Raw genomic sequence first — 25643 nt, forward strand, 5'->3', positions numbered from 1 at the left:
TGACACTACACAGTACACTGCCTCTATATACACTATACAGGACACTACATATAACCACTATACACTGACACTACACAGCCTCTATATACACTATACAGGACACTACATATATCTATATATAACCACTATACACTGACACTACACCGTACACTGCCTCTATATACACTATACAGGACACTACATATATCTATATATAACCACTATACACTGACACTACACCTGTACACTGCCTCTATATACACTATACAGGACACTACATATATCTATATATAACCACTATACACTGACACTACACTGTACACTGCCTCTATATACACTATACAGGACACTACATATATCTATATATAACCACTATACACTGACACTACACTGTACACTGCCTCTATATACACTATACAGGACACTACATATATCTATATATAACCACTATACACTGACACTACACATGTACACTGCCTCTATATACACTATACAGGACACTACATATATCTATATATAACCACTATACACTGACACTACACAGTACACTGCCTCTATATACACTATACAGGACACTACATATATCTATATATAACCACTATACACTGACACTACACTGTACACTGCCTCTATATACACTATACAGGACACTACATATATCTATATATAACCACTATACACTGACACTACACCGTACACTGCCTCTATATACACTATACAGGACACTACATATATCTATATATAACCACTATACACTGACACTACACAGTACACTGCCTCTATATACACTATACAGGACACTACATATATCTATATATAACCACTATACACTGACACTACACAGTACACTGCCTCTATATACACTATACAGGACACTACATATATCTATATATAACCACTATACACTGACACTACACAGTACACTGCCTCTATATACACTATACAGGACACTACATATATCTATATATAACCACTATACACTGACACTACACAGTACACTGCCTCTATATACACTATACAGGACACTACATATATCTATATATAACCACTATACACTGACACTACACTGTACACTGCCTCTATATACACTATACAGGACACTACATATATCTATATATAACCACTATACACTGACACTACACAGTACACTGCCTCTATATACACTATACAGGACACTACATATATCTATATATAACCACTATACACTGACACTACACAGTACACTGCCTCTATATACACTATACAGGACACTACATATATCTATATATAACCACTATACACTGACACTACACAGTACACTGCCTCTATATACACTATACAGGACACTACATATATCTATATATAACCACTATACACTGACACTACACAGTACACTGCCTCTATATACACTATACAGGACACTACATATATCTATATATAACCACTACACACTGACACTACACCGTACACTGCCTCTATATACACTATACAGGACACTACATATATCTATATATAACCACTATACACTGACACTACACCTGTACACTGCCTCTATATACACTATACAGGACACTACATATATCTATATATAACCACTATACACTGACACTACACAGTACACTGCCTCTATATACACTATACAGGACACTACATATATCTATATATAACCACTATACACTGACACTACACCTGTACACTGCCTCTATATACACTATACAGGACACTACATATATCTATATATAACCACTATACACTGACACTACACTGTACACTGCCTCTATATACACTATACAGGACACTACATATATCTATATATAACCACTATACACTGACACTACACAGTACACTGCCTCTATATACACTATACAGGACACTACATATATCTATATATAACCACTATACACTGACACTACACAGTACACTGCCTCTATATACACTATACAGGACACTACATATATCTATATATAACCACTATACACTGACACTGCCTCTATATACACTATACAGGACACTACATATATCTATATATAACCACTATACACTGACACTACACAGTACACTGCCTCTATATACACTATACAGGACACTACATATATCTATATATAACCACTATACACTGACACTACACAGTACACTGCCTCTATATACACTATACAGGACACTACATATATCTATATATAACCACTATACACTGACACTACACAGTACACTGCCTCTATATACACTATACAGGACACTACATATATCTATATATAACCACTATACACTGACACTACACCGTACACTGCCTCTATATACACTATACAGGACACTACATATATCTATATATAACCACCTACTACACTGACACTACACCTGTACACTGCCTCTATATACACTATACAGGACACTACATATATCTATATATACCACTATACACTGACACTACACTACACTGCCTCTATATACACTATACAGGACACTACATATATCTATATATAACCACTATACACTGACACTACACTGTACACTGCCTCTATATACACTATACAGGACACTACATATATCTATATATAACCACTATACACTGACACTACACAGCACACTGCCTCTATATACACTATACAGGACACTACATATATCTATATATAACCACTATACACTGACACTACACTGTACACTGCCTCTATATACACTATACAGGACACTACATATATCTATATATAACCACTATACACTGACACTACACAGTACACTGCCTCTATATACACTATACAGGACACTACATATATCTATATATAACCACTACACACTGACACTACACCGTACACTGCCTCTATATACACTATACAGGACACTACATATATCTATATATAACCACTATACACTGACACTACACCGTACACTGCCTCTATATACACTATACAGGACACTACATATATCTATATATAACCACTATACACTGACACTGCCTCTATATACACTATACAGGACACTACATATATCTATATATAACCACTATACACTGACACTACACTGTACACTGCCTCTATATACACTATACAGGACACTACATATATCTATATATAACCACTATACACTGACACTACACAGTACACTGCCTCTATATACACTATACAGGACACTACATATATCTATATATAACCACTATACACTGACACTACACTGTACACTGCCTCTATATACACTATACAGGACACTACATATATCTATATATAACCACTATACACTGACACTACACCGTACACTGCCTCTATATACACTATACAGGACACTACATATATCTATATATAACCACTATACACTGACACTACACAGCACACTGCCTCTATATACACTATACAGGACACTACATATATCTATATATAACCACTATACACTGACACTACACAGTACACTGCCTCTATATACACTATACAGGACACTACATATATCTATATATAACCACTATACACTGACACTACACCGTACACTGCCTCTATATACACTATACAGGACACTACATATATCTATATATAACCACTATACACTGACACTACACTGTACACTGCCTCTATATACACTATACAGGACACTACATATATCTATATATAACCACTATACACTGACACTACACCGTACACTGCCTCTATATACACTATACAGGACACTACATATATCTATATATAACCACTACACTGACACTACACGTACACTGCCTCTATATACACTATACAGGACACTACATATATCTATATATAACCACTATACACTGACACTACACCGTACACTGCCTCTATATACACTATACAGGACACTACATATATCTATATAACCACTATACACTGACACTACACAGCTACACAGCCTCTATATACACTATACAGGACACTACATATATCTATATATAACCACTATACACTGACACTACACAGTACACTGCCTCTATATACACTATACAGGACACTACATATATCTATATATAACCACTATACACTGACACTACACAGTACACTGCCTCTATATACACTATACAGGACACTACATATATCTATATATAACCACTACACACTGACACTACACTGTACACTGCCTCTATATACACTATACAGGACACTACATATATCTATATATAACCACTATACACTGACACTACACCGTACACTGCCTCTATATACACTATACAGGACACTACATATATCTATATATAACCACTATACACTGACACTACACCGTACACTGCCTCTATATACACTATACAGGACACTACATATATCTATATATAACCACTATACACTGACACTACACTGTACACTGCCTCTATATACACTATACAGGACACTACATATATCTATATATAACCACTATACACTGACACTACACCGTACACTGCCTCTATATACACTATACAGGACACTACATATATCTATATATAACCACTATACACTGACACTACACAGTACACTGCCTCTATATACACTATACAGGACACTACATATATCTATATATAACCACTATACACTGACACTACACAGTACACTGCCTCTATATACACTATACAGGACACTACATATATCTATATATAACCACTATACACTGACACTACACAGCCTCTATATACACTATACAGGACACTACATATATCTATATATAACCACTATACACTGACACTACACAGTACACTGCCTCTATATACACTATACAGGACACTACATATATCTATATATAACCACTATACACTGACACTACACAGTACACTGCCTCTATATACACTATACAGGACACTACATATATCTATATATAACCACTATACACTGACACTACACCGTACACTGCCTCTATATACACTATACAGGACACTACATATATCTATATATAACCACTATACACTGACACTACACAGTACACTGCCTCTATATACACTATACAGGACACTACATATATCTATATATAACCACTATACACTGACACTACACAGTACACTGCCTCTATATACACTATACAGGACACTACATATATCTATATATAACCACTACACACTGACACTACACCTGTACACTGCCTCTATATACACTATACAGGACACTACATATATCTATATATAACCACTACTACACTGACACTACACAGTACACAGCCTCTATATACACTATACAGGACACTACATATATCTATATATAACCACTATACACTGACACTACACAGCACACAGCCTCTATATACACTATACAGGGCACTACATATATCTATATATAACCACTATACACTGACACTACACAGTACACTGCCTCTATATACACTATACAGGACACTACATATATCTATATATAACCACTATACACTGACACTACACAGTACACAGCCTCTATATACACTATATAGGACACTACATATATCTATATATAACCACTATACACTGACACTACACTGTACACAGCCTCTATATACACTATACAGGACACTACATATATCTATATATAACCACTATACACTGAAACTACACTGTACACTGCCTCTATATACACTATACAGGACACTACATATATCTATATATAACCACTACACAAACTACACTGTACACAGCCTCTATATACACTGACGCCACCCCCTATAGACCCTGTACAGTGACAGCGTACACACTCTGTCCCCCCCACTCTGCCCCCCTCACTCTGCTCTCACCTGCCGCTCCGCTCTTGTCTTCTCCCGCTCTCCACCTGATATCTGTAATTCGGCCGCTACACTTCCGGTTTACGCTCGTTTCCAGGATACGGCGTCGCAGATGTGACGTCATCATCAGTGACCGAAACCTCAGAAGAAAATGGCGGAAGAGCAGGAAGAGGGGTGAGAGAGATAGAAACCTATGGACTCAGTCACGGAACCATTGGGTGTACAACTATTATACACTGCTGTAGTACTAGAGGAGAGGAGTATTATATGCTTCTGTTATTATTATGCACTGCTGTGGTACTGGAGGAGAGGAGTATTCTATGCCTCTGGTATTATTATACACTGCTGTAGTACTGGAGGAGAGGAGTATTCTATGTCTCTGATATTATTATCCACTGCTGTAGTACTGGAGGAGAGGAGTATTCTATGTCTCTGGTATTATTATACACTGCTGTAGTACTGGAGGAGAGGAGTATTCTATGTCTCTGGTATTATACTCTGCTGTAGTACTGGAGGAGAGGAGTATTCTATGTCTCTGATATTATTATCCACTGCTGTAGTACTGGAGGAGAGGAGTATTCTATGTCTCTGGTATTATTATACACTGCTGTAGTACTGGAGGAGAGGAGTATTCTATGTCTCTGGTATTATACTCTGCTGTAGTACTGGAGGAGAGGAGTATTCTTTGTCTCTGGTATTATTATACACTGCTGTAGTACTGGAGGAGAGGAGTATTCTATGTCTCTGGTATTATTATACACTGCTGTAGTACTGGAGGAGAGGAGTATTCTTTTGTCTCTGGTATTATTATACACTGCTGTAGTACTGGAGGAGAGGAGTATATTATACCTCCTGGTATTATACACTGCTGTAGTACTGGAGGAGAGGAGTATTCTATGTCTCTGATATTATTATACACTGCTGTAGTACTGGAGGAGAGGAGTATTCTGTGCCTCTGGTATTATTATACACTGCTGTAGTACTGGAGGAGAAGAGTATTCTTTGTCTCTGGTATTATTACGCACTGCTGTAGTACTGGAGGAGAGGAGTATTCTTTGTCTCTGGTATTATTACGCACTGCTGTAGTACTGGAGGAGAGGAGTATTCTTTGTCTCTGGTATTATTATGCACTGCTGTAGTACTGGAGGAGAGGAGTATTCTATGTCTCTGGTATTATTATACACTGCTGTAGTACTGGTGGAGAGGAGTATTCTATGCCTCCTATTATTATGCACTGCTGTAGTACTGGAGGAGAGGAGTATTCTTTGTCTCTGGTATTATTATACACTGCTGTAGTACTGGTGGAGAGGAGTATTCTATGCCTCTGCTATTATTATGCACTGCTGTAGTACTGGAGAAGGGGAGTATTATATGCCTCTGCTATTATTATACACTGCTGTAGTACTGGAGGAGAGGAGTATTCTATGTCTCTGGTATTATACACTGCTGTAGTACTGGAGGACAGGAGTATTCTATGCCTCTGCTATTATTATACACTGATGTAGTACTGGAGGCGAGGAGTATTCTATGTCTGGTATTATTATACACTGCTGTAGTACTGGAGGAGAGGAGTATATTGTGTCTCTTGTATTATTATACACTGCTGTAGTACTGGAGGAGAGGAGTATTCTATGCCTCTGCTATTATTATACACTGCTGTAGTACTGGAGGAGAGGAGTATTCTATGTCTCTGGTATTATTATACACTGCTGTAGTACTGGAGGAGAGGAGTATTCTATGTCTCTGGTATTATTATACACTGCTGTAGTACTGGAGGAGAGGAGTATTCTATGCCTCTGGTATTATTATGCACTGATGTAATACTGGAGGAGAGGAGTATTCTATGCCTTTGGTATTATTATACACTGCTGTAGTACTGGAGGAGAGGAGTATTCTATGCCTCTGGTATTATTATGCACTGCTGTAGTACTGGAGGAGAGGAGTATTCTATGTCTCTGGTATTATTATACACTGCTGTAGTACTGGAGGAGAGGAGTATTCTATGCCTCTGGTATTATTATGCACTGCTGTAGTACTGGAGGAGAGGAGTATTCTATGTCTCTGGTATTATTATACACTGCTGTAGTACTGGAGGAGAGGAGTATTCTATGCCTCTGGTATTATTATACACTGCTGTAGTACTGGAGGAGAGGGGTATTCTATGCCTCTGGTATTATTATGCACTGCTGTAGTACTGGAGGAGAGGAGTATTCTATGCCTCTGGTATTATTATGCACTGCTGTAGTACTGGAGGAGAGGACTATTCTGTGCCTCTGGTATTATTATGCACTGCTGTAGTACTGGAGGAGAGGAGTATTCTGTGCCTCTGGTATTATTATACACTGCTGTAGTACTGGAGGAGAGGAGTATTCTATGCCTCTGGTATTATTATGCACTGCTGTAGTACTGGAGGAGAGGAGTATTCTATGTCTCTGGTATTATTATACACTGCTGTAGTACTGGAGGAGAGGAGTATTCTATGCCTCTGGTATTATTATACACTGCTGTAGTACTGGAGGAGAGGAGTATTCTATGCCTCTGGTATTATTATACACTGCTGTAGTACTGGAGGAGAGGAGTATTCTATGCCTCTGGTATTATTATACACTGCTGTAGTACTGGAGGAGAGGGGTATTCTATGCCTCTGGTATTATTATGCACTGCTGTAGTACTGGAGGAGAGGCGTATTCTATGCCTCTGGTATTATACACTGCTGTAGTACTGGAGGAGAGGAGTATTCTATGCCTCTGGTATTATTATACACTGCTGTAGTACTGGAGGAGAGGACTATTCTGTGCCTCTGGTATTATTATGCACTGCTGTAGTACTGGAGGAGAGGAGTATTCTATGCCTCTGCTATTATTATACACTGCTGTAGTACTGGAGGAGAGGAGTATATTATGCCTCTGGTATTATTATACACTGCTGTAGTACTGGAGGAGAGGAGTATTCTATGCCTCTGGTATTATTATACACTGATGTAATACTGGAGGAGAGGAGTATTCTATGCCTTTGGTATTATTATACACTGCTGTAGTACTGGAGGAGAGGAGTATATTATGCCTCTGCTATTATTATACACTGCTGTAGTACTGGAGGAGAGGAGTATTCTATGCCTTTGGTATTATTATGCACTGCTGTAGTACTGGAGGAGAGGAGTATTCTATGCCTTTGGTATTATTATGCACTGCTGTAGTACTGGAGGAGAGGAGTATTCTGTGCCTCTGCTATTATTATACACTGCTGTAGTACTGGAGGAGAGGCGTATTCTATGTCTCTGGTATTATTATGCACTGCTGTAGTACTGGAGGAGAGGAGTGTTCTATGCCTCTGGTATTATTATGCACTGCTGTAGTACTGGAGGAGAAGAGTATTGTATGTCTCTGGTATTATTATACACTGCTGTAGTACTGGAGGAGAGGAGTATTATATGCTTCTGTTATTATTATGCACTGCTGTGGTACTGGAGGAGAGGAGTATTCTATGTCTCTGGTATTATTATGCACTGCTGTAGTACTGGAGGAGAGGAGTATTCTGTTCCTCTGGTATTATTATGCACTGCTGTAGTACTGGAGGAGAAGAGTATTGTATGTCTCTGGTATTATTATACACTGCTGTAGTACTGGAGGAGAGGAGTATTATATGCTTCTGTTATTATTATGCACTGCTGTAGTACTGGAGGAGAGGAGTATTCTATGCCTCTGGTATTATTATGCACTGCTGTAGTACTGGAGGAGAGGAGTATTCTATGCCTCTGGTATTATTATGCACTGCTGTAGTACTGGAGGAGAGGAGTATTCTATGCCTCTGGTATTATTATGCACTGCTGTAGTACTGGAGGAGAGGAGTATTATATGCTTCTGTTATTATTATGCACTGCTGTGGTACTGGAGGAGAGGAGTATTCTATGTCTCTGGTATTATTATGCACTGCTGTAGTACTGGAGGAGAGGAGTATTCTATGCCTCTGCTATTATTATGCACTGCTGTAGTACTGGAGGAGAGGAGTGTTCTATGCCTCTGGTATTATTATACACTGCTGTAGTACTGGAGGAGAGGAGTATTCTATGCCTCTGGTATTATTATACACTGCTGTAGTACTGGAGGAGAGGAGTATTCTATGTCTGGTATTATTATGCAGTGCTGTAGTACTGGAGGAGAGGAGTATTCTGTGCCTCTGGTATTATTATGCACTGCTGTAGTACTGGAGGAGAGGAGTATTATATGCTTCTGTTATTATTATGCACTGCTGTGGTACTGGAGGAGAGGAGTATTCTATGCCTCTGCTATTATTATGCACTGCTGTAGTACTGGAGGAGAGGAGTATTCTGTTCCTCTGGTATTATTATGCACTGCTGTAGTACTGGAGGAGAGGAGTGTTCTATGCCTCTGGTATTATTATGCACTGCTGTAGTACTGGAGGAGAGGAGTATTCTGTGCCTCTGGTATTATTATGCACTGCTGTAGTACTGGAGGAGAGGAGTATTCTATGCCTCTGGTATTATTATACACTGCTGTAGTACTGGAGGAGAGGAGTATTCTATGTCTGGTATTATTATGCACTGCTGTAGTACTGGAGGAGAGGAGTATTCTGTGCCTCTGGTATTATTATGCACTGCTGTAGTACTGGAGGAGAGGAGTATTATATGCTTCTGTTATTATTATGCACTGCTGTGGTACTGGAGGAGAGGAGTATTCTATGCCTCTGCTATTATTATGCACTGCTGTAGTACTGGAGGAGAGGAGTATTCTGTTCCTCTGGTATTATTATGCACTGCTGTAGTACTGGAGAAGGGGAGTATTATATGCCTCTGGTATTATTATGCACTGCTGTAGTACTGGAGGAGAGGAGTATTCTATGCCTCTGGTATTATTATGCACTGCTGTAGTACTGGAGGAGAGGAGTATTCTATGCCTCTGGTATTATTATGCACTGCTGTAGTACTGGAGGAGAGGAGTATTCTATGCCTCTGGTATTATTATGCACTGCTGTAGTACTGGAGGAGAGGAGTATTCTATGTCTCTGGTATTATTATGCACTGCTGTAGTACTGGAGGAGAGGCGTATTCTATGCCTCTGGTATTATTATACACTGCTGTAGTACTGGAGGAAAGGAGTATTCTATGCCTCTGGTATTATTATACACTGCTGTAGTACTGGAGGAGAGGAGTATTCTATGCCTCTGGTATTATTATACACTGCTGTAGTACTGGAGGAGAGGAGTATTCTATGTCTCTGGTATTATTATGCACTGCTGTAGTACTGGAGGAGAGGAGTATTCTATGTCTCTGGTATTATTATGCACTGCTGTAGTACTGGAGGAGAGGAGTATATTATGCCTCTGCTATTATTATACACTGCTGTAGTACTGGAGGAGAGGAGTATTCTATGCCTCTGGTATTATTATGCACTGCTGTAGTACTGGAGAAGGGGAGTATTATATGCCTCTGGTATTATTATGCACTGCTGTAGTACTGGAGGAGAGGAGTATTCTATGTCTCTGGTATTATTATACACTGCTGTAGTACTGGAGGAGAGGAGTATTCTATGCCTCTGGTATTATTATGCACTGCTGTAGTACTGGAGGAGAGGAGTATTCTATGCCTCTGGTATTATTATACACTGCTGTAGTACTGGAGGAGAGGAGTATTCTATGCCTCTGGTATTATTATACACTGCTGTAGTACTGGAGGAGAGGGGTATTCTATGCCTCTGGTATTATTATGCACTGCTGTAGTACTGGAGGAGAGGCGTATTCTTTGCCTCTGGTATTATTATGCACTGCTGTAGTACTGGAGGAGAGGAGTATTCTATGCCTCTGGTATTATTATACACTGCTGTAGTACTGGAGGAGAGGCGTATTCTATGCCTCTGGTATTATACTCTGCTGTAGTACTGGAGGAGAGGAGTATTCTATGCCTCTGGTATTATTATACACTGCTGTAGTACTGGAGGAGAGGAGTATTCTATGCCTCTGGTATTATTATACACTGCTGTAGTACTGGAGGAGAGGAGTATTCTATGCCTCTGGTATTATTATGCACTGCTGTAGTACTGGAGGAGAGGAGTATTATATGCTTCTGTTATTATACACTGCTGTAGTACTGGAGGAGAGGAGTATTATATGCTTCTGTTATTATTATGCACTGCTGTGGTACTGGAGGAGAGGAGTATTCTATGCCTCTGGTATTATTATGCACTGCTGTAGTACTGGAGGAGAGGAGTATTCTATGCCTCTGGTATTATTATGCACTGCTGTAGTACTGGAGAAGGGGAGTATTATATGCCTCTGTTTTAAAATACACAGATCTAGTATTGGGGGAGGGGAGTATTGTACCACTCTTCATATTACTCTAATCCTGGTCGGTGTCATTTTCTGGTTACTGTATACCTATGACTCTTAGGGCTCTTTCACATGAGCAGATGGCGTGCGTGGAATCCGCCGCGCCGGACCGCAGAGACACGGAGCTGTAACATGACTGATAATACTCTGTTCCTGTCTGTGACCTTTTTACTATGAAATCAGTGACAACTTTTATCTCATTGTGATTTTGTAGTAAAAAGATCCCAGAGACGCACGGAGCCTTATCAGTCATGTGACTGCTCCGTGTCTCTGCGGTCCGGAGCGGGGCTCGGCTCTCTCACGCAGCGGATTCCACGCACGCCATCCGCTCATGTGAAGGAGCCCTTAGGCTAGGTCTACACAACGACATTTGTCGCGCGACATTTTGTTGCACTAATGTCGCGTGACAATTTTTATAATGGCCGTCTATGGTGTCGCGACGCAACAGTTGCAGAAAATCCATTCGAGATGGATTTTTCTGCGACTGTTGCGTCGCAGTCGTTGCATGTTGCATGTTTCAGTGCGACACCATAGACTGTCATTATAAAAAATGTCGCGCAACAAATGTCGTCGTGTAGACCTAGCCTTTGAGTTTGCATGTGTTACTTCTTCAGGTCCCTCTCTCAGGAGCTTGAAGTCCTTCAATCCATTTACCTTGATGAACTAGAAGTGTCCCCGGAGGACAGGTGAGTAACAGCCGCCAGAGGCCGCCCCTGGACAGCTTCCCGGTAGGGGGATTCTCTCCTTCTCCATCGCTGACTTTGTGTTTGTCATAGATTGGTGCTCAGGATCACTCTACACCCTACCACGGCTGACAACCCTGAGACGCAGTATGTGCGACTGACACTGGAACTCTGCCTACCGCCTTCGGTACGACAAATATATCCTCTGCTGTTTGTGCCCAATGTCTCTGGCTCTATGTCCTCCTTCCTCTGCTGTTTGTGCCCAGTGTCTCTGGCTCTATGTCCTCCTTCCTCTGCTGTTAGAGCCAGAGACACTGGGCACAATGTCCTCCTTCCTCTGCTGTTTGTGCCCAGTGTCTCTGGCTCTATGTCCTCCTTCCTCTGCTGTTTGTGCCCAGTGTCTCTGGCTCTATGTCCTCCTTCCTCTGCTGTTAGAGCCAGAGACACTGGGCACAATGTCCTCCTTCCTCTGCTGTTTGTGCCCAGTGTCTCTGGCTCTATGTCCTCCTTCCTCTGCTGTTTGTACCCAGTGTCTCTGGCTCTATGTCCTCCTTCCTCTGCTGTTTGTACCCAGTGTCTCTGGCTCTATGTCCTCCTTCCTCTGCTGTTTGTGCCCAGTGTCTCTGGCTCTATGTCCTCCTTCCTCTGCTGTTTGTGCCCAGTGTCTCTGGCTCTATGTCCTCCTTCCTCTGCTGTTTGTGCCCAGTGCCTCTGGCTCTATGTCCTCCTTCCTCTGCTGTTTGTGCCCAGTGCCTCTGGCTCTATGTCCTCCTTCCTCTGCTGTTTGTGCCCAGTGCCTCTGGCTCTATGTCCTCCTTCCTCTGCTGTTTGTGCCCAGTGCCTCTGGCTCTATGTCCTCCTTCCTCTGCTGTTTGTGCCCAGTGCCTCTGGCTCTATGTCCTCCTTCCTCTGCTCCATATTTAGTGCCTCTGGCTCTATGTCCTCCTTCCTCTGCTCCATATTTAGTGCCTCTGGCTCTATGTCCTCCTTCCTCTGCTCCATATTTAGTGCCTCTGGCTCTATGTCCTCCTTCCTCTGCTCCATATTTAGTGCCTCTGGCTCTATCTCCTCCTTCCTCTGCTCTTCCTGTGTAGTCTCTTTCTCTACCGCTGCATCTCAATAAGGCCTCATGCACACAACCGTTGTTTGGGTCCGCATCCGAGCCGCCATGTGCTGTCCGCATCCGTGGCTCCGTTCCGTGGCCCCGCTAAAAAAATATAGCATGTCCTATTCTTGTCCGCACTTTATGGACAAGAATAGGCATTAAATTGACGGCCTTCCGTTCTGCAAATTGCAGAAGGCACACGGGCGGCTTCTGTTTTTTTGCGGATCCGCGGTTTGCGGACTGCAAAGAACGGCACGGTTGTGTACATGAGGCCTTAATTAAATATCTGTTTTTTTGTTTTTTTATTATATCATTCAATTCTAAAAGTGAACCTCATATATTCTATGGATCCATTATACACAGTGATCTCTCCTATATTCTATAGATCCATTATACACAGTGATCTCTCATATATTCTATAGATCCATTATACACAGTGATCTCTCATATATCCTATAGATCCATCATATACAGTGATCTCTCATATATTCTATAGATCCATTATACACAGTGATCTCTCCTATATTCTATAGATCCATTATACACAGTGATCTCTCATATATTCTATAGATCCATTATACACAGTGATCTCTCATATATTCTATAGATCCATTATACACAGTGATCTCTCATATATTCTATAGATACATTATATACAGTGATCTCTCATATATTCTATAGATCCATTATACACAGTGATCTCTCATATATTCTATAGATACATTACACACAGTGATCTCTCATATATTCTATAGATACATTATACACAGTGATCTCTCATATATTCTATAGATACATTATATACAGTGATCTCTCCTATATTCTATAGATCCATTATACACAGTGATCTCTCCTATATTCTATAGATCCATTATACACAGTGATCTCTCCTATATTCTATAGATACATTACACACAGTGATCTCTCAGATATTCTATAGATCCATTACACACAGTGATCTCTCATATTCTATAGATCCATTATACACAGTGATCTCTCCTATATTCTATAGATCCATTATACACAGTGATCTCTCATATATTCTATAGATCCATTATACACAGTGATCTCTCATATATTCTATAGATCCATTATACACAGTGATCTCTCATATATTCTATAGATCCATTATACACAGTGATCTCTCATATATTCTATGGATCCATTATACACAGTGATCTCTCCTATATTCTATAGATCCATTATACACAGTGATCATCTCTATGATACATACACACAGTGATCTCTCATAGATCCATATACACAGTGATCTCTCATATATCCTATAGATCCATATATACAGTGATCTCTCATATATTCTAAGATCCATTATACACAGTGATCTCTCCTATATTCTATAGATCCATTATACACAGTGATCTCTCATATATTCTATAGATCCATTATACACAGTGATCTCTCATATATTCTATAGATCCATTATACACAGTGGAGCTTCTATATTCTATAGATCCATTATACACAGTGTTCTCTCCTATATTCTATAGATACATATATACACAGTGATCTCTCATATATTCTATAGATACATTATACACGTGATCTCTCCTATATTCTATAGATCCATTATACACAGTGATCTCTCTATATTCTATAGATCCATTATACACAGTGATCTCTCATATATTCTATAGATACATTATACACAGTGATCTCTCATATTCTATAGATCCATTATACCACAGTGATCTCTCATATATCTATAGATCCATTATACACAGTGATCTCTCATATATTCTATAGATCCATTATACACAGTGATCTCTCCTATATTCTATAGATCCATTATACACAGTGATCTCTCATAATTCTATAGTGATCTCAGATATTATAGGTCACAGTGATCTACACAGTGATCTCTCCTATATTCTATAGATCCATTATACACAGTGATCTCTCATATATTCTATGGATCCATTATACACAGTGATCTCTCCTATATTCTATAGATCCATTCATATCACAGTGATCTCTCATATATTCTATAGATCCATTATACACAGTGATCTCTCATATATCCTATAGATCCTCATATACAGTGATCTCTCATATATTCTATAGATCCATTATACACAGTGATCTCTCCTATATTCTATAGATCCATTATACACAGTGATCTCTCCTATATTCTATAGATCCATTATACACAGTGATCTCTCATATATTCTATAGATCCATTATACACAGTGATCTCTCATATATTCTATAGATACATTATATACAGTGATCTCTCATATATTCTATAGATCCATTATACACAGTGATCTCTCATATATTCTATAGATCCATTATACACAGTGATCTCTCATATATTCTATAGATACATTATATACAGTGATCTCTCAGATATTCTATAGATCCATTATACACAGTGATCTCTCAGATATTCTATAGATACATTATACACAGTGATCTCTCAGATATTCTATAGATACATTATACACAGTGATCTCTCATATATTCTATAGATACATTATACACAGTGATCTCTCATATACTCTATAGATCCATTATACACACAGTGATCTCTCTTATATATTGTATCTATACAATATATGAGAGATCACTGTGTATAATGTATCTATAGAATATCTGAGAGATCACTGTGTGTATAATGGATCTATAGAATATAGGAGAGATCACTGTGTATAATGGATCTATAGAATATATGAGAGATCACTGTGTGTAATGTATCTATAGAATATCAGAGATCACTGTGTATAATGGATCTATAGAATATATGAGAGATCACTGTGTATAATGGATCTATAGAATATGAGAGATCACTGTGTATAATGTATCTATAGAATATATGAGAGATCACTGTGTATAATGTATCTATAGAATATATGAGAGATCACTGTGTATAATGTATCTATAGAATATATGAGAGATCACTGTGTATAATGGATCTATAGAATATATGAGAGATCACTGTGTATAATGGATCTATAGAATATATGAGAGATCACTGTGTATAATGTATCTATAGAATATATGAGAGATCACTGTGTATAATGTATCTATAGAATATATGAGAGATCACTGTGTATAATGGATCTATAGAATATATGAGAGATCACTGTGTATAATGTATCTATAGAATATATGAGAGATCACTGTGTATAATGTATCTATAGAATATATGAGAGATCACTGTGTATAATGGCTCTATAGAATATATGAGAGATCACTGTGTATAATGTATCTATAGAATATATGAGAGATCACTGTGTATAATGGATCTATAGAATATCTGAGAGATCACTGTGTATAATGGATCTATAGAATATATGAGATCACTGTGTGTATATAATGGATCTATAGAATATATGAGAGATCACTGTGTATAATGTATCTATAGAATATATGAGAGATCACTGTGTATAATGGATCTATAGAATATATGAGAGATCACTGTGTATAATGGATCTATAGAATATCTGAGAGATCACTGTGTATAATGGATCTATAGAATATATGAGAGATCACTGTGTATAATGGATCTATAGAATATCTGAGAGATCACTGTGTATAATGAATCTATAGAATATATGAGAGATCACTGTGTATAATATATCTATAGAATATATGAGAGATCACTGTGTATAATGGATCTATAGAATATATGAGAGATCACTGTGTATAATGATCTATAGAATATATGAGAGATCACTGTGTATAATGGATCTATAGAATATATGAGATCACTGTGTGTATATAATGGATCTATAGAATATATGAGAGATCACTGTGTATAATGTATCTATAGAATATATGAGAGATCACTGTGTATAATGGATCTATAGAATATATGAGAGATCACTGTGTATAATGGATCTATAGAATATCTGAGAGATCACTGTGTATAATGGATCTATAGAATATATGAGAGATCACTGTGTATAATGGATCTATAGAATATCTGAGAGATCACTGTGTATAATGGATCTATAGAATACAGTGGAGGAAATAATTATTTGACCCCTCGCTGATTTTGTAAGTTTGTCCAATGACAAAGAAATGAAAAGTCTCAGAACAGTATCATTTCAATGGTAGGTTTATTGTAACAGTGGCAGATAGCACATCAAAAGGAAAATCGAAAAAATAACTTGAAATAAAAGATAGCAACTGATTTGCATTTCATTGAGTGAAATAAGTATTTGAACCCTCTAACAAAAAAAGACTTAATACTTGGTGGAAAAACCCTTGTTTGCAAGCACAGAGGTCAAACGTTTCTTGTAATTGATGACCAAGTTTGCGCACATTTTAGGAGGAATGTTGGTCCACTCCTCTTTGCAGATCATCTCTAAATCCCTAAGGTTTCGAGGCTGTCTCTGTGCAACTCTGAGCTTGAGCTCCCTCCATAGGTTTTCGATTGGATTAAGGTCCGGAGACTGACTAGGCCACTCCATGACCTTAATGTGCTTCTTCTTGAGCCACTCCTTTGTTGCCTTTGCTGTATGTTTTGGGTCATTGTCGTGCTGGAACACCCATCCACGACCCATTTTCAGTTTCCTGGCAGAGGGAAGGAGGTTGTCGCTCAGGATTTCACGATACATGGCTCCGTCCATTTTCCCGTTTATGCGAATAAGTTGTCCTGTGCCCTTAGCAGAAAAACACCCCCAAAGCAAAATGTTTCCACCCCCATGCTTGACGGTGGGGACGGTGTTTTGGGGGTCATAGGCAGCATTTTTCTTCCTCCAAACACAGCGAGTTGAGTTAATGCCAAAGAGCTCTATTTTGGTCTCATCAGACCACAGCACCTTCTCCCAGTCACTCTCTGAATCATTCAGGTGTTCATTGGCAAACTTCAGACGGGCCTGCACATGTGCCTTCCTGAGCAGGGGGACCTTGCCAGCCCTGCAGGATTTTAATCCATTGCGGTGTAATGTGTTTCCAATGGTTTTCTTGGTGACTGTGGTCCCTGCTAATTTGAGGTCATTAACTAACTCCTCCCGTGTAGTTCTAGGATGCTTTTTCACCTTTCTCAGAACCATTGACACCCCACGAGGTGAGATCTTGCATGGAGCCCCAGAGCGAGGTCGATTGATGGTCATTTTGTGCTCCTTCCATTTTCGAACAATCGCACCAACAGTTGTCACCTTCTCTCCCAGCTTCTTGCTAATGGTTTTGTAGCCCATTCCAGCCTTGTGCAGGTCTACAATTTTGTCTCTGACATCCTTGGACAGCTCTTTGGTCTTTCCCATGTTGGAGAGTTTGGAGTCTGCTTGATTGATTGATTCTGTGGACAGGTGTCTTTTATACAGGTGACTAGTTAAGACAGGTGTCCTTAATGAGGGTGACTAATTGAGTAGAAGTGTCTAACCACTCTGTGGGAGCCAGAACTCTTAATGGTTGGTAGGGGTTCAAATACTTATTTCACTCAATGAAATGCAAATCAGTTGCTATCTTTTATTTAAAGTTATTTTTTCGATTTTCCTTTTGATGTGCTATCTGCCACTGTTACAATAAACCTACCATTGAAATGATACTGTTCTGAGACTTTTCATTTCTTTGTCATTGGACAAACTTACAAAATCAGTGAGGGGTCAAATAATTATTTCCGCCACTGTATATGAGAGATCACTGTGTATAATGGATCTAGAGTTCACTGTCTTTAGATTGCACATCTTTCTCTTTCCTCTTTGGGTCTATGGTTTCTTTCTATGTTCTCCTTCCTCTGCTCTGTGTCTAGTGTCTCTTTCTCTATGTTCTCCTTCCTCTGCTCTCGGTGTATAATGTCTCTTTCTCTATGTTCTCCTTCCTCTGCTCTCGGTGTATAATGTCTCTTTCTCTATGTTCTCCTTCCTCTGCTCTCGGTGTATAATGTCTCTTTCTCTATGTTCTCCTTCCTCTGCTCTCGGTGTATAATGTCTCTTTCTCTATGTTCTCCTTCCTCTGCTCTCGGTGTATAATGTCTCTTTCTCTATGTTCTCCTTCCTCTGCTCTCGGTGTATAATGTCTCTTTCTCTATGTTCTCCTTCCTCTGCTCTCGGTGTATAATGTCTCTTTCTCTATGTTCTCCTTCCTCTGCTCTCGGTGTATAATGTCTCTTTCTCTATGTTCTCCTTCCTCTGCTCTCGGTGTATAATGTCTCTTTCTCTATGTTCTCCTTCCTCTGCTCTCGGTGTATAATGTCTCTTTCTCTATGTTCTCCTTCCTCTGCTCTCGGTGTATAATGTCTCTTTCTCTATGTTCTCCTTCCTCTGCTCTCGGTGTATAATGTCTCTTTCTCTATGTTCTCCTTCCTCTGCTCTCGGTGTATAATGTCTCTTTCTCTATGTTCTCCTTCCTCTGCTCTCGGTGTATAATGTCTCTTTCTCTATGTTCTCCTTCCTCTGCTCTCGGTGTATAATGTCTCTTTCTCTATGTTCTCCTTCCTCTGCTCTCGGTGTATAATGTCTCTTTCTCTATGTTCTCCTTCCTCTGCTCTCGGTGTATAATGTCTCTTTCTCTATGTTCTCCTTCCTCTGCTCTCGGTGTATAATGTCTCTTTCTCTATGTTCTCCTTCCTCTGCTCTCGGTGTATAATGTCTCTCTTTCTCTATGTTCTCCTTCCTCTGCTCTCTGTATAATGTCCCTTTCTCTATGTCCTCTGCTCTGTGTATAATGTCTCTTTCTCTATGTTCTCCTTCCTCTGCTCTCTGTATAATGTCCCTTTCTCTATGTTCTCCTTCCTCTGCTCTCTGTATAATGTCCCTTTCTCTATGTTCTCCTTCCTCTGCTCTCGGTGTATAATGTCTCTTTCTCTATCTCTCCCTGTGTTTCCTGTATCTACTGACTTTATGGAGATTTATCTGTTCTGTGGAGTTAGACGAGTGGTCCAGCAGATAAGGATGGTGGTGGTGGGCAGCACAGTCTCGGGGCTGATGTAGGTTGTGGTGCTTTGGAGCTGACACTCTGATTTTCCATCTGTTGCAGTATCCCGGTGAGCCCCCTGAGATTAATGTGACCAACGCCCGTGGCCTGTGCGATGAGCAGATAGATAGGTAAGGTCCTTCTCTATCTCACAGAAGAGCAGGAGTATGAAGAAGCCATAAGTGTGAGCTCTTCCTCCAGGGCTCGGTTGTAGCTTGGTGTCCGCTGCTGTTGTTGTTGTGGTGAGCTGTGTGATCTCCTCTCCTTCTTGGAGCCAGGTTGTCCCCTCATCTTGTCTCCTTGGCTCGGCCAGTGCTCTCCTCTGCTGCTTCCCTTTTTTATTTCTAACAACCCTCTTCAGTGTCCATCTTGCTGTGTGGTTGTGACCGGTGCCATCTGACTGTCTATGCTTTGCCGCCATGTATATTTGCCCCTATTTGACTGTCTGTGACCTTTGGTCGATGTGTGTAATCGGCATACATGTTAGGTTGTGCTCGTGTGTACCAGGCATAGCTCCCTCATGTACACCTCGGGTGTATACCGCACTTTATTTTTCATGTTTTATGTCTCCATTTTTAATAATGTTTTGTACATGCTTTTGAATAAAATATACTATATACTTGGAGTCCTTGAAGAATTGTATGCCTTAACGTGTCCACAAAGGTGCTGGTCACGACCATTAAAGTTCTCCACTCCTGAAAGATTTTGCTCATTCCATACCTGGACTACATACCCTGGGGAAGGCTCCTCATCGTTTCCAAAAACCCGGACCTCATTCTAACCGGCTTGGACACCCCTGCTCCTCTCTCTCCCATCCAGACATATAACCTTCCAGGTTTTGGTACTCATTAAAGCAGGATACTGGGGTCCTCCTTCCATGGAGGCCATACAGGATACTGGGGTCCTCCTTCCATGGAGGCCATACAGGATACTGGGGTCCTCCTTCCATGGAGGCCATACAGGATACTGGGATCCCTCCTCCACGGAGGCCATACAGGGTACAGGGGGGTCCTTCTTCCATGGAGGCCATACAGGATACTGGGGTCCTTCTTCCATGGAGGCCATACAGGATACTGGGATCCTTCCTCTACGGAGGCCATACAGGATACTGGGGTCCTGCATCCATGGTGGACATACAGGGTACAGAAGTCCTGCATCAATGGAGGCCATACAGGATCCTGGGGTCCTCCTTCCATGGAGGCCATACAGGATCCTGGGGTCCTCCTTCCATGGAGGCCATACAGGATCCTGGGGTCCTCCTTCCATGGAGGCCATACAGGATCCTGGGGTCCTCCTTCCATGGAGGCCATACAGGATATTGGGGTCCTCCTTCCATGGAGGCCATACAGGATATTGGGGTCCTCCTTCCATGGAGGCCATACAGGATACTGGGGTCCTTCCTTCCATGGAGGCCATACAGGATACTGGGGTCCTTCCTTCCATGGAGGCCATACAGGATACTGGGGTCCTTCCTTCCATGGAGGCCATACAGGATACTGGGGTCCTTTCTTCCATGGAGGCCATACAGGATACTGGGGTCCTTCCTTCCATGGAGGCCATACAGGATACTGGGGTCCTTCCTTCCATGGAGGTCATACAGGATACTGGGGTCCTTCCTTCCATGGAGGTCATACAGGATACTGGGGTCCTTCCTTCCATGGAGGCCATACAGGATACTGGGGTCCTTCCTTCCATGGAGGCCATACAGGATACTGGGGTCCTTACTTCCATGGATTTCGTATAGGATACTGGGGTCCTTCCTTCCATGGAGTTCGTATAGGATACTGGGGTCCTGCATCCTTGGAGGACGTACTTAATACTGGGGTCCTGCATCCTTGGAGGCCGTACTAGATACTGGGGTCCTGCATCCTTGGAGGCCGTACTAGATACTGGGGTCCTGCATCCTTGGAGGCCGTACTAGATACTGGGGTCCTGCATCCTTGGAGGCCGTACTAGATACTGGGGTCCTGCATCCTTGGAGGCCGTACTAGATACTGGGGTCCTGCATCCTTGGAGGCCGTACTAGATACTGGGGTCCTGCATCCTTGGAGGCCGTACTAGATACTGGGGTCCTGCATCCTTGGAGGCCGTACTAGATACTGGGGTCCTGCATCCTTGGAGGCCGTACTAGATACTGGGGTCCTGCATCCTTGGAGGCCGTACTAGATACTGGGGTCCTGCATCCTTGGAGGCCGTACTAGATACTGGGGTCCTGCATCCTTGGAGGCCGTACTAGATACTGGGGTCCTGCATCCTTGGAGGCCGTACTAGATACTGGGGTCCTGCATCCTTGGAGGCCGTACTAGATACTGGGGTCCTGCATCCTTGGAGGCCGTACTAGATACTGGGGTCCTGCATCCTTGGAGGCCGTACTGGATACTGGGGTCCTGCATCCTTGGAGGCCGTACTGGATACTGGGGTCCTGCATCCTTGGAGGCCGTACTGGATACTGGGGTCCTGCATCCTTGGAGGCCGTACTGGATACTGGGGTCCTGCATCCTTGGAGGCCGTACTGGATACTGGGGTCCTGCATCCTTGGAGGCCGTACTGGATACTTTGGGCCTTCCTCCATTGAGGCCGTACAGGATACTTTGGGCCTTCCTCCATGGAGGCCGTACAGGATACTTTGGGCCTTCCTCCATGGAGGCCGTACAGGATACTTTGGGCCTTCCTCCATGGAGGCCGTACAGGATACTTTGGGCCTTCCTCCATGGAGGCCGTACAGGATACTGGGTGTAACGGATCTCCTGGCACCCCGACCGGGTACCTCCGTTGATAGATGCTTCCCGAGGACTCCAAGCACTCCGCTCTACACCAAAATCACCACAGGAACCAGGAACAGCTCTTACAATAGCTAGTAGTTATAGCCAGGGGAGTATAGCAAATATTTATTGTATAGCAATCCCCAGTGTCGATCAGTTACCCAAACACCACCCTCAACATGATGAAGGGTAAAACAGGAACTGTTTATTGAACACACAAGCATTGACTTATATACACATTTTCCAACAAGGGTACCACCCCCGTGGACCTGGTTGGGAACTGAGGACATGACATAGCAGCCAATCCTTTACAGTTTAAACACAAAAACGTACCCTTTTCAACAAACACAATGGCATTGTCTGTGACGCAATCAACAATGAACAACATGCAAACGGACATCCCCCCCCCCCACACACACACACACACACACACTCTCACTCCATAATGAATGAATAGGAAGAGAGGAGACGCATGTGATGGGATTATCTCCTGAGTGTATCATAGGGTGATCTACTCATCTAGGAGTCGGATGCTCCTATAATCAGCTATCTTAATCCCATCAATAACACAATCAGTGGGAGTCTCAGTGCAGAGTTAACCCTTTTTGTGTTGCTGAATCCACACCATGCCTTTTTAATGGGCAATAGGAAATATGTGGCATATAAATTCCACACGTAAATCAGGGTTCATAGTTCCTTGTAACCCCAAAAGGTCTGAGGGGGGTCTCCATAGTTCTGGGTCCATAGTCTGTAGGAAGGAGGCTGGCCCTCAGGCTTCTCCAGCAGCCCCAGTGATGGTTCAGTCCGTCACATTTCTCCCCTCCCAAAGGGTTTTCTCACACTGCTCCACCTTAGTCCATGGGTCGTCATACCCGCCTAGACCCTGTCGGGTTGGCTAGGGGGAAGACCGGGAAACGCAAAGGTTAAAGTTCCATCTCTGTTTGGCGCTATAACCCGTCTGCATTTCCATTCTGTTTGCCGGGCCTGTACTGCATAGTGAAGTTGTACGGTTGTAGGGACAGGCACCAGCGTAATAGTCTAGGATTGTCTCCGGCTACTTGATTCAACTACACTAGGGGGTATGGTCAGTCATTAAAGTAAATGGGCGGCCATAGAGGTCGGGTTGGAACTTCTTGAGGGCCCACACCAAGGCTAAGCATTCTTTCTCCACGGTGGCGTAACTGACTTCCTGGGGTAGTAGTTTGCGGTTAAGGTACGCCACCGGGTGCTCCATCCCTGAGGTTTATCACCCTCCCTTCGGTACCCTGCTAGTGTGGGGTCACCCCTTTGCTCTTGTTCAAAACCTGTAGGGGTATCCCAGAAAAGGGTACTATAATCTGGATGGCATGCTCTAATGGAGTGGCCTGACATCCGTGCATCCAGCATTGGGCTGCCCGGCGTATCCGGGATGCCCATTCTGTGAACGAATCTCGGCCTCCTTTTCTGAGTGCCCGAAACTTCCTTCGGTATGCCTCCGGGGTGACTGCAAAACGGGCTAGTAGAACTTCTTTGATTTTATCAAAGTTCTGGATATCCTAGTCAGGTACGGCCCGGTAGGCCTCCGCTGCCCGCCTGGAGAGCTTGCTGCTGAGCACCGCAGCCCAGTTCTCCACTTGCAGCCCCTCCAATATACACTGCCTTTCAAAATCTTGCAGGTAATTGTCAATGTCTGTTTCCCCATCCACAAAAGCTTTAAAGGCTGCATAAATAATTTTCTTTGGTTGGCCATTTGTATATCCCGAGGGAGATAGGGAATCCCCCTGCGACGATCCTGCTCTTGAGTCCTGAGCACGCTGGGAATCTTTGGCATGAGTGTTGATCTGTACCACTGCCTCCTGTGATGGATTGGGCCCCAGTAGACTGATCATCCATCTTGTTTTCCTCTGGCTGCCCTCCTCCCATGCTGCTGGCTCTGTCATTCTGCCTTAGTTCTGCAATTAGCGTGGCTTTGTTCTTGTTGCTTGCCACTATGCCCCGAACTTCCAGCAAATCTTTTTGTGTTGTCCTCTTTAGTAGCTCATATTGCTGAGCCATTTGGTATATTCCGGTTCGGGACGTCCATTCGAGCTGCGAATCCCACTGCTGCCCCCACTGTAACGGATCTCCTGGCACCCCGGCCGGGTACCTCGGTTGAAAGATGCTCCTAGTGCTTCCCGAGGACTCCAAGCACTCCGCTCTACACCAAAATCGCCACAGGAACCAGGAACAGGAACAGCTCTTACAAGAGCTAGTAGTTTTAGCCAGGGGAGTATAGCAAATCTTCAG

General features: G+C 41.7%; 1 protein-coding gene across 2 annotated transcripts in view; it reads left to right on the forward strand.

Annotated features, from left to right (window-relative positions):
* Nucleotides 1–5711: 5711 nt before the first annotated feature.
* Nucleotides 5712–25643, forward strand: part of RNF25 (ring finger protein 25) — a 28248-nt gene continuing 8316 nt past the window's right edge. For both annotated transcript variants that reach the window (XM_044273436.1, XM_044273437.1), the window contains exons 1-4: nt 5712–5778; nt 12561–12632; nt 12723–12816; nt 20680–20747. In XM_044273436.1, the coding sequence (XP_044129371.1) occupies nt 5756–5778; nt 12561–12632; nt 12723–12816; nt 20680–20747 (257 nt within the window). In that variant the 5' untranslated portion in view covers nt 5712–5755. The remainder of the gene's footprint in view (nt 5779–12560; nt 12633–12722; nt 12817–20679; nt 20748–25643) is intronic.

This window comes from Bufo gargarizans, unplaced genomic scaffold (genome assembly GCF_014858855.1).
Source record: "Bufo gargarizans isolate SCDJY-AF-19 unplaced genomic scaffold, ASM1485885v1 fragScaff_scaffold_683_pilon, whole genome shotgun sequence".
NCBI classification, from domain to species: Eukaryota; Metazoa; Chordata; class Amphibia; order Anura; family Bufonidae; genus Bufo; species Bufo gargarizans.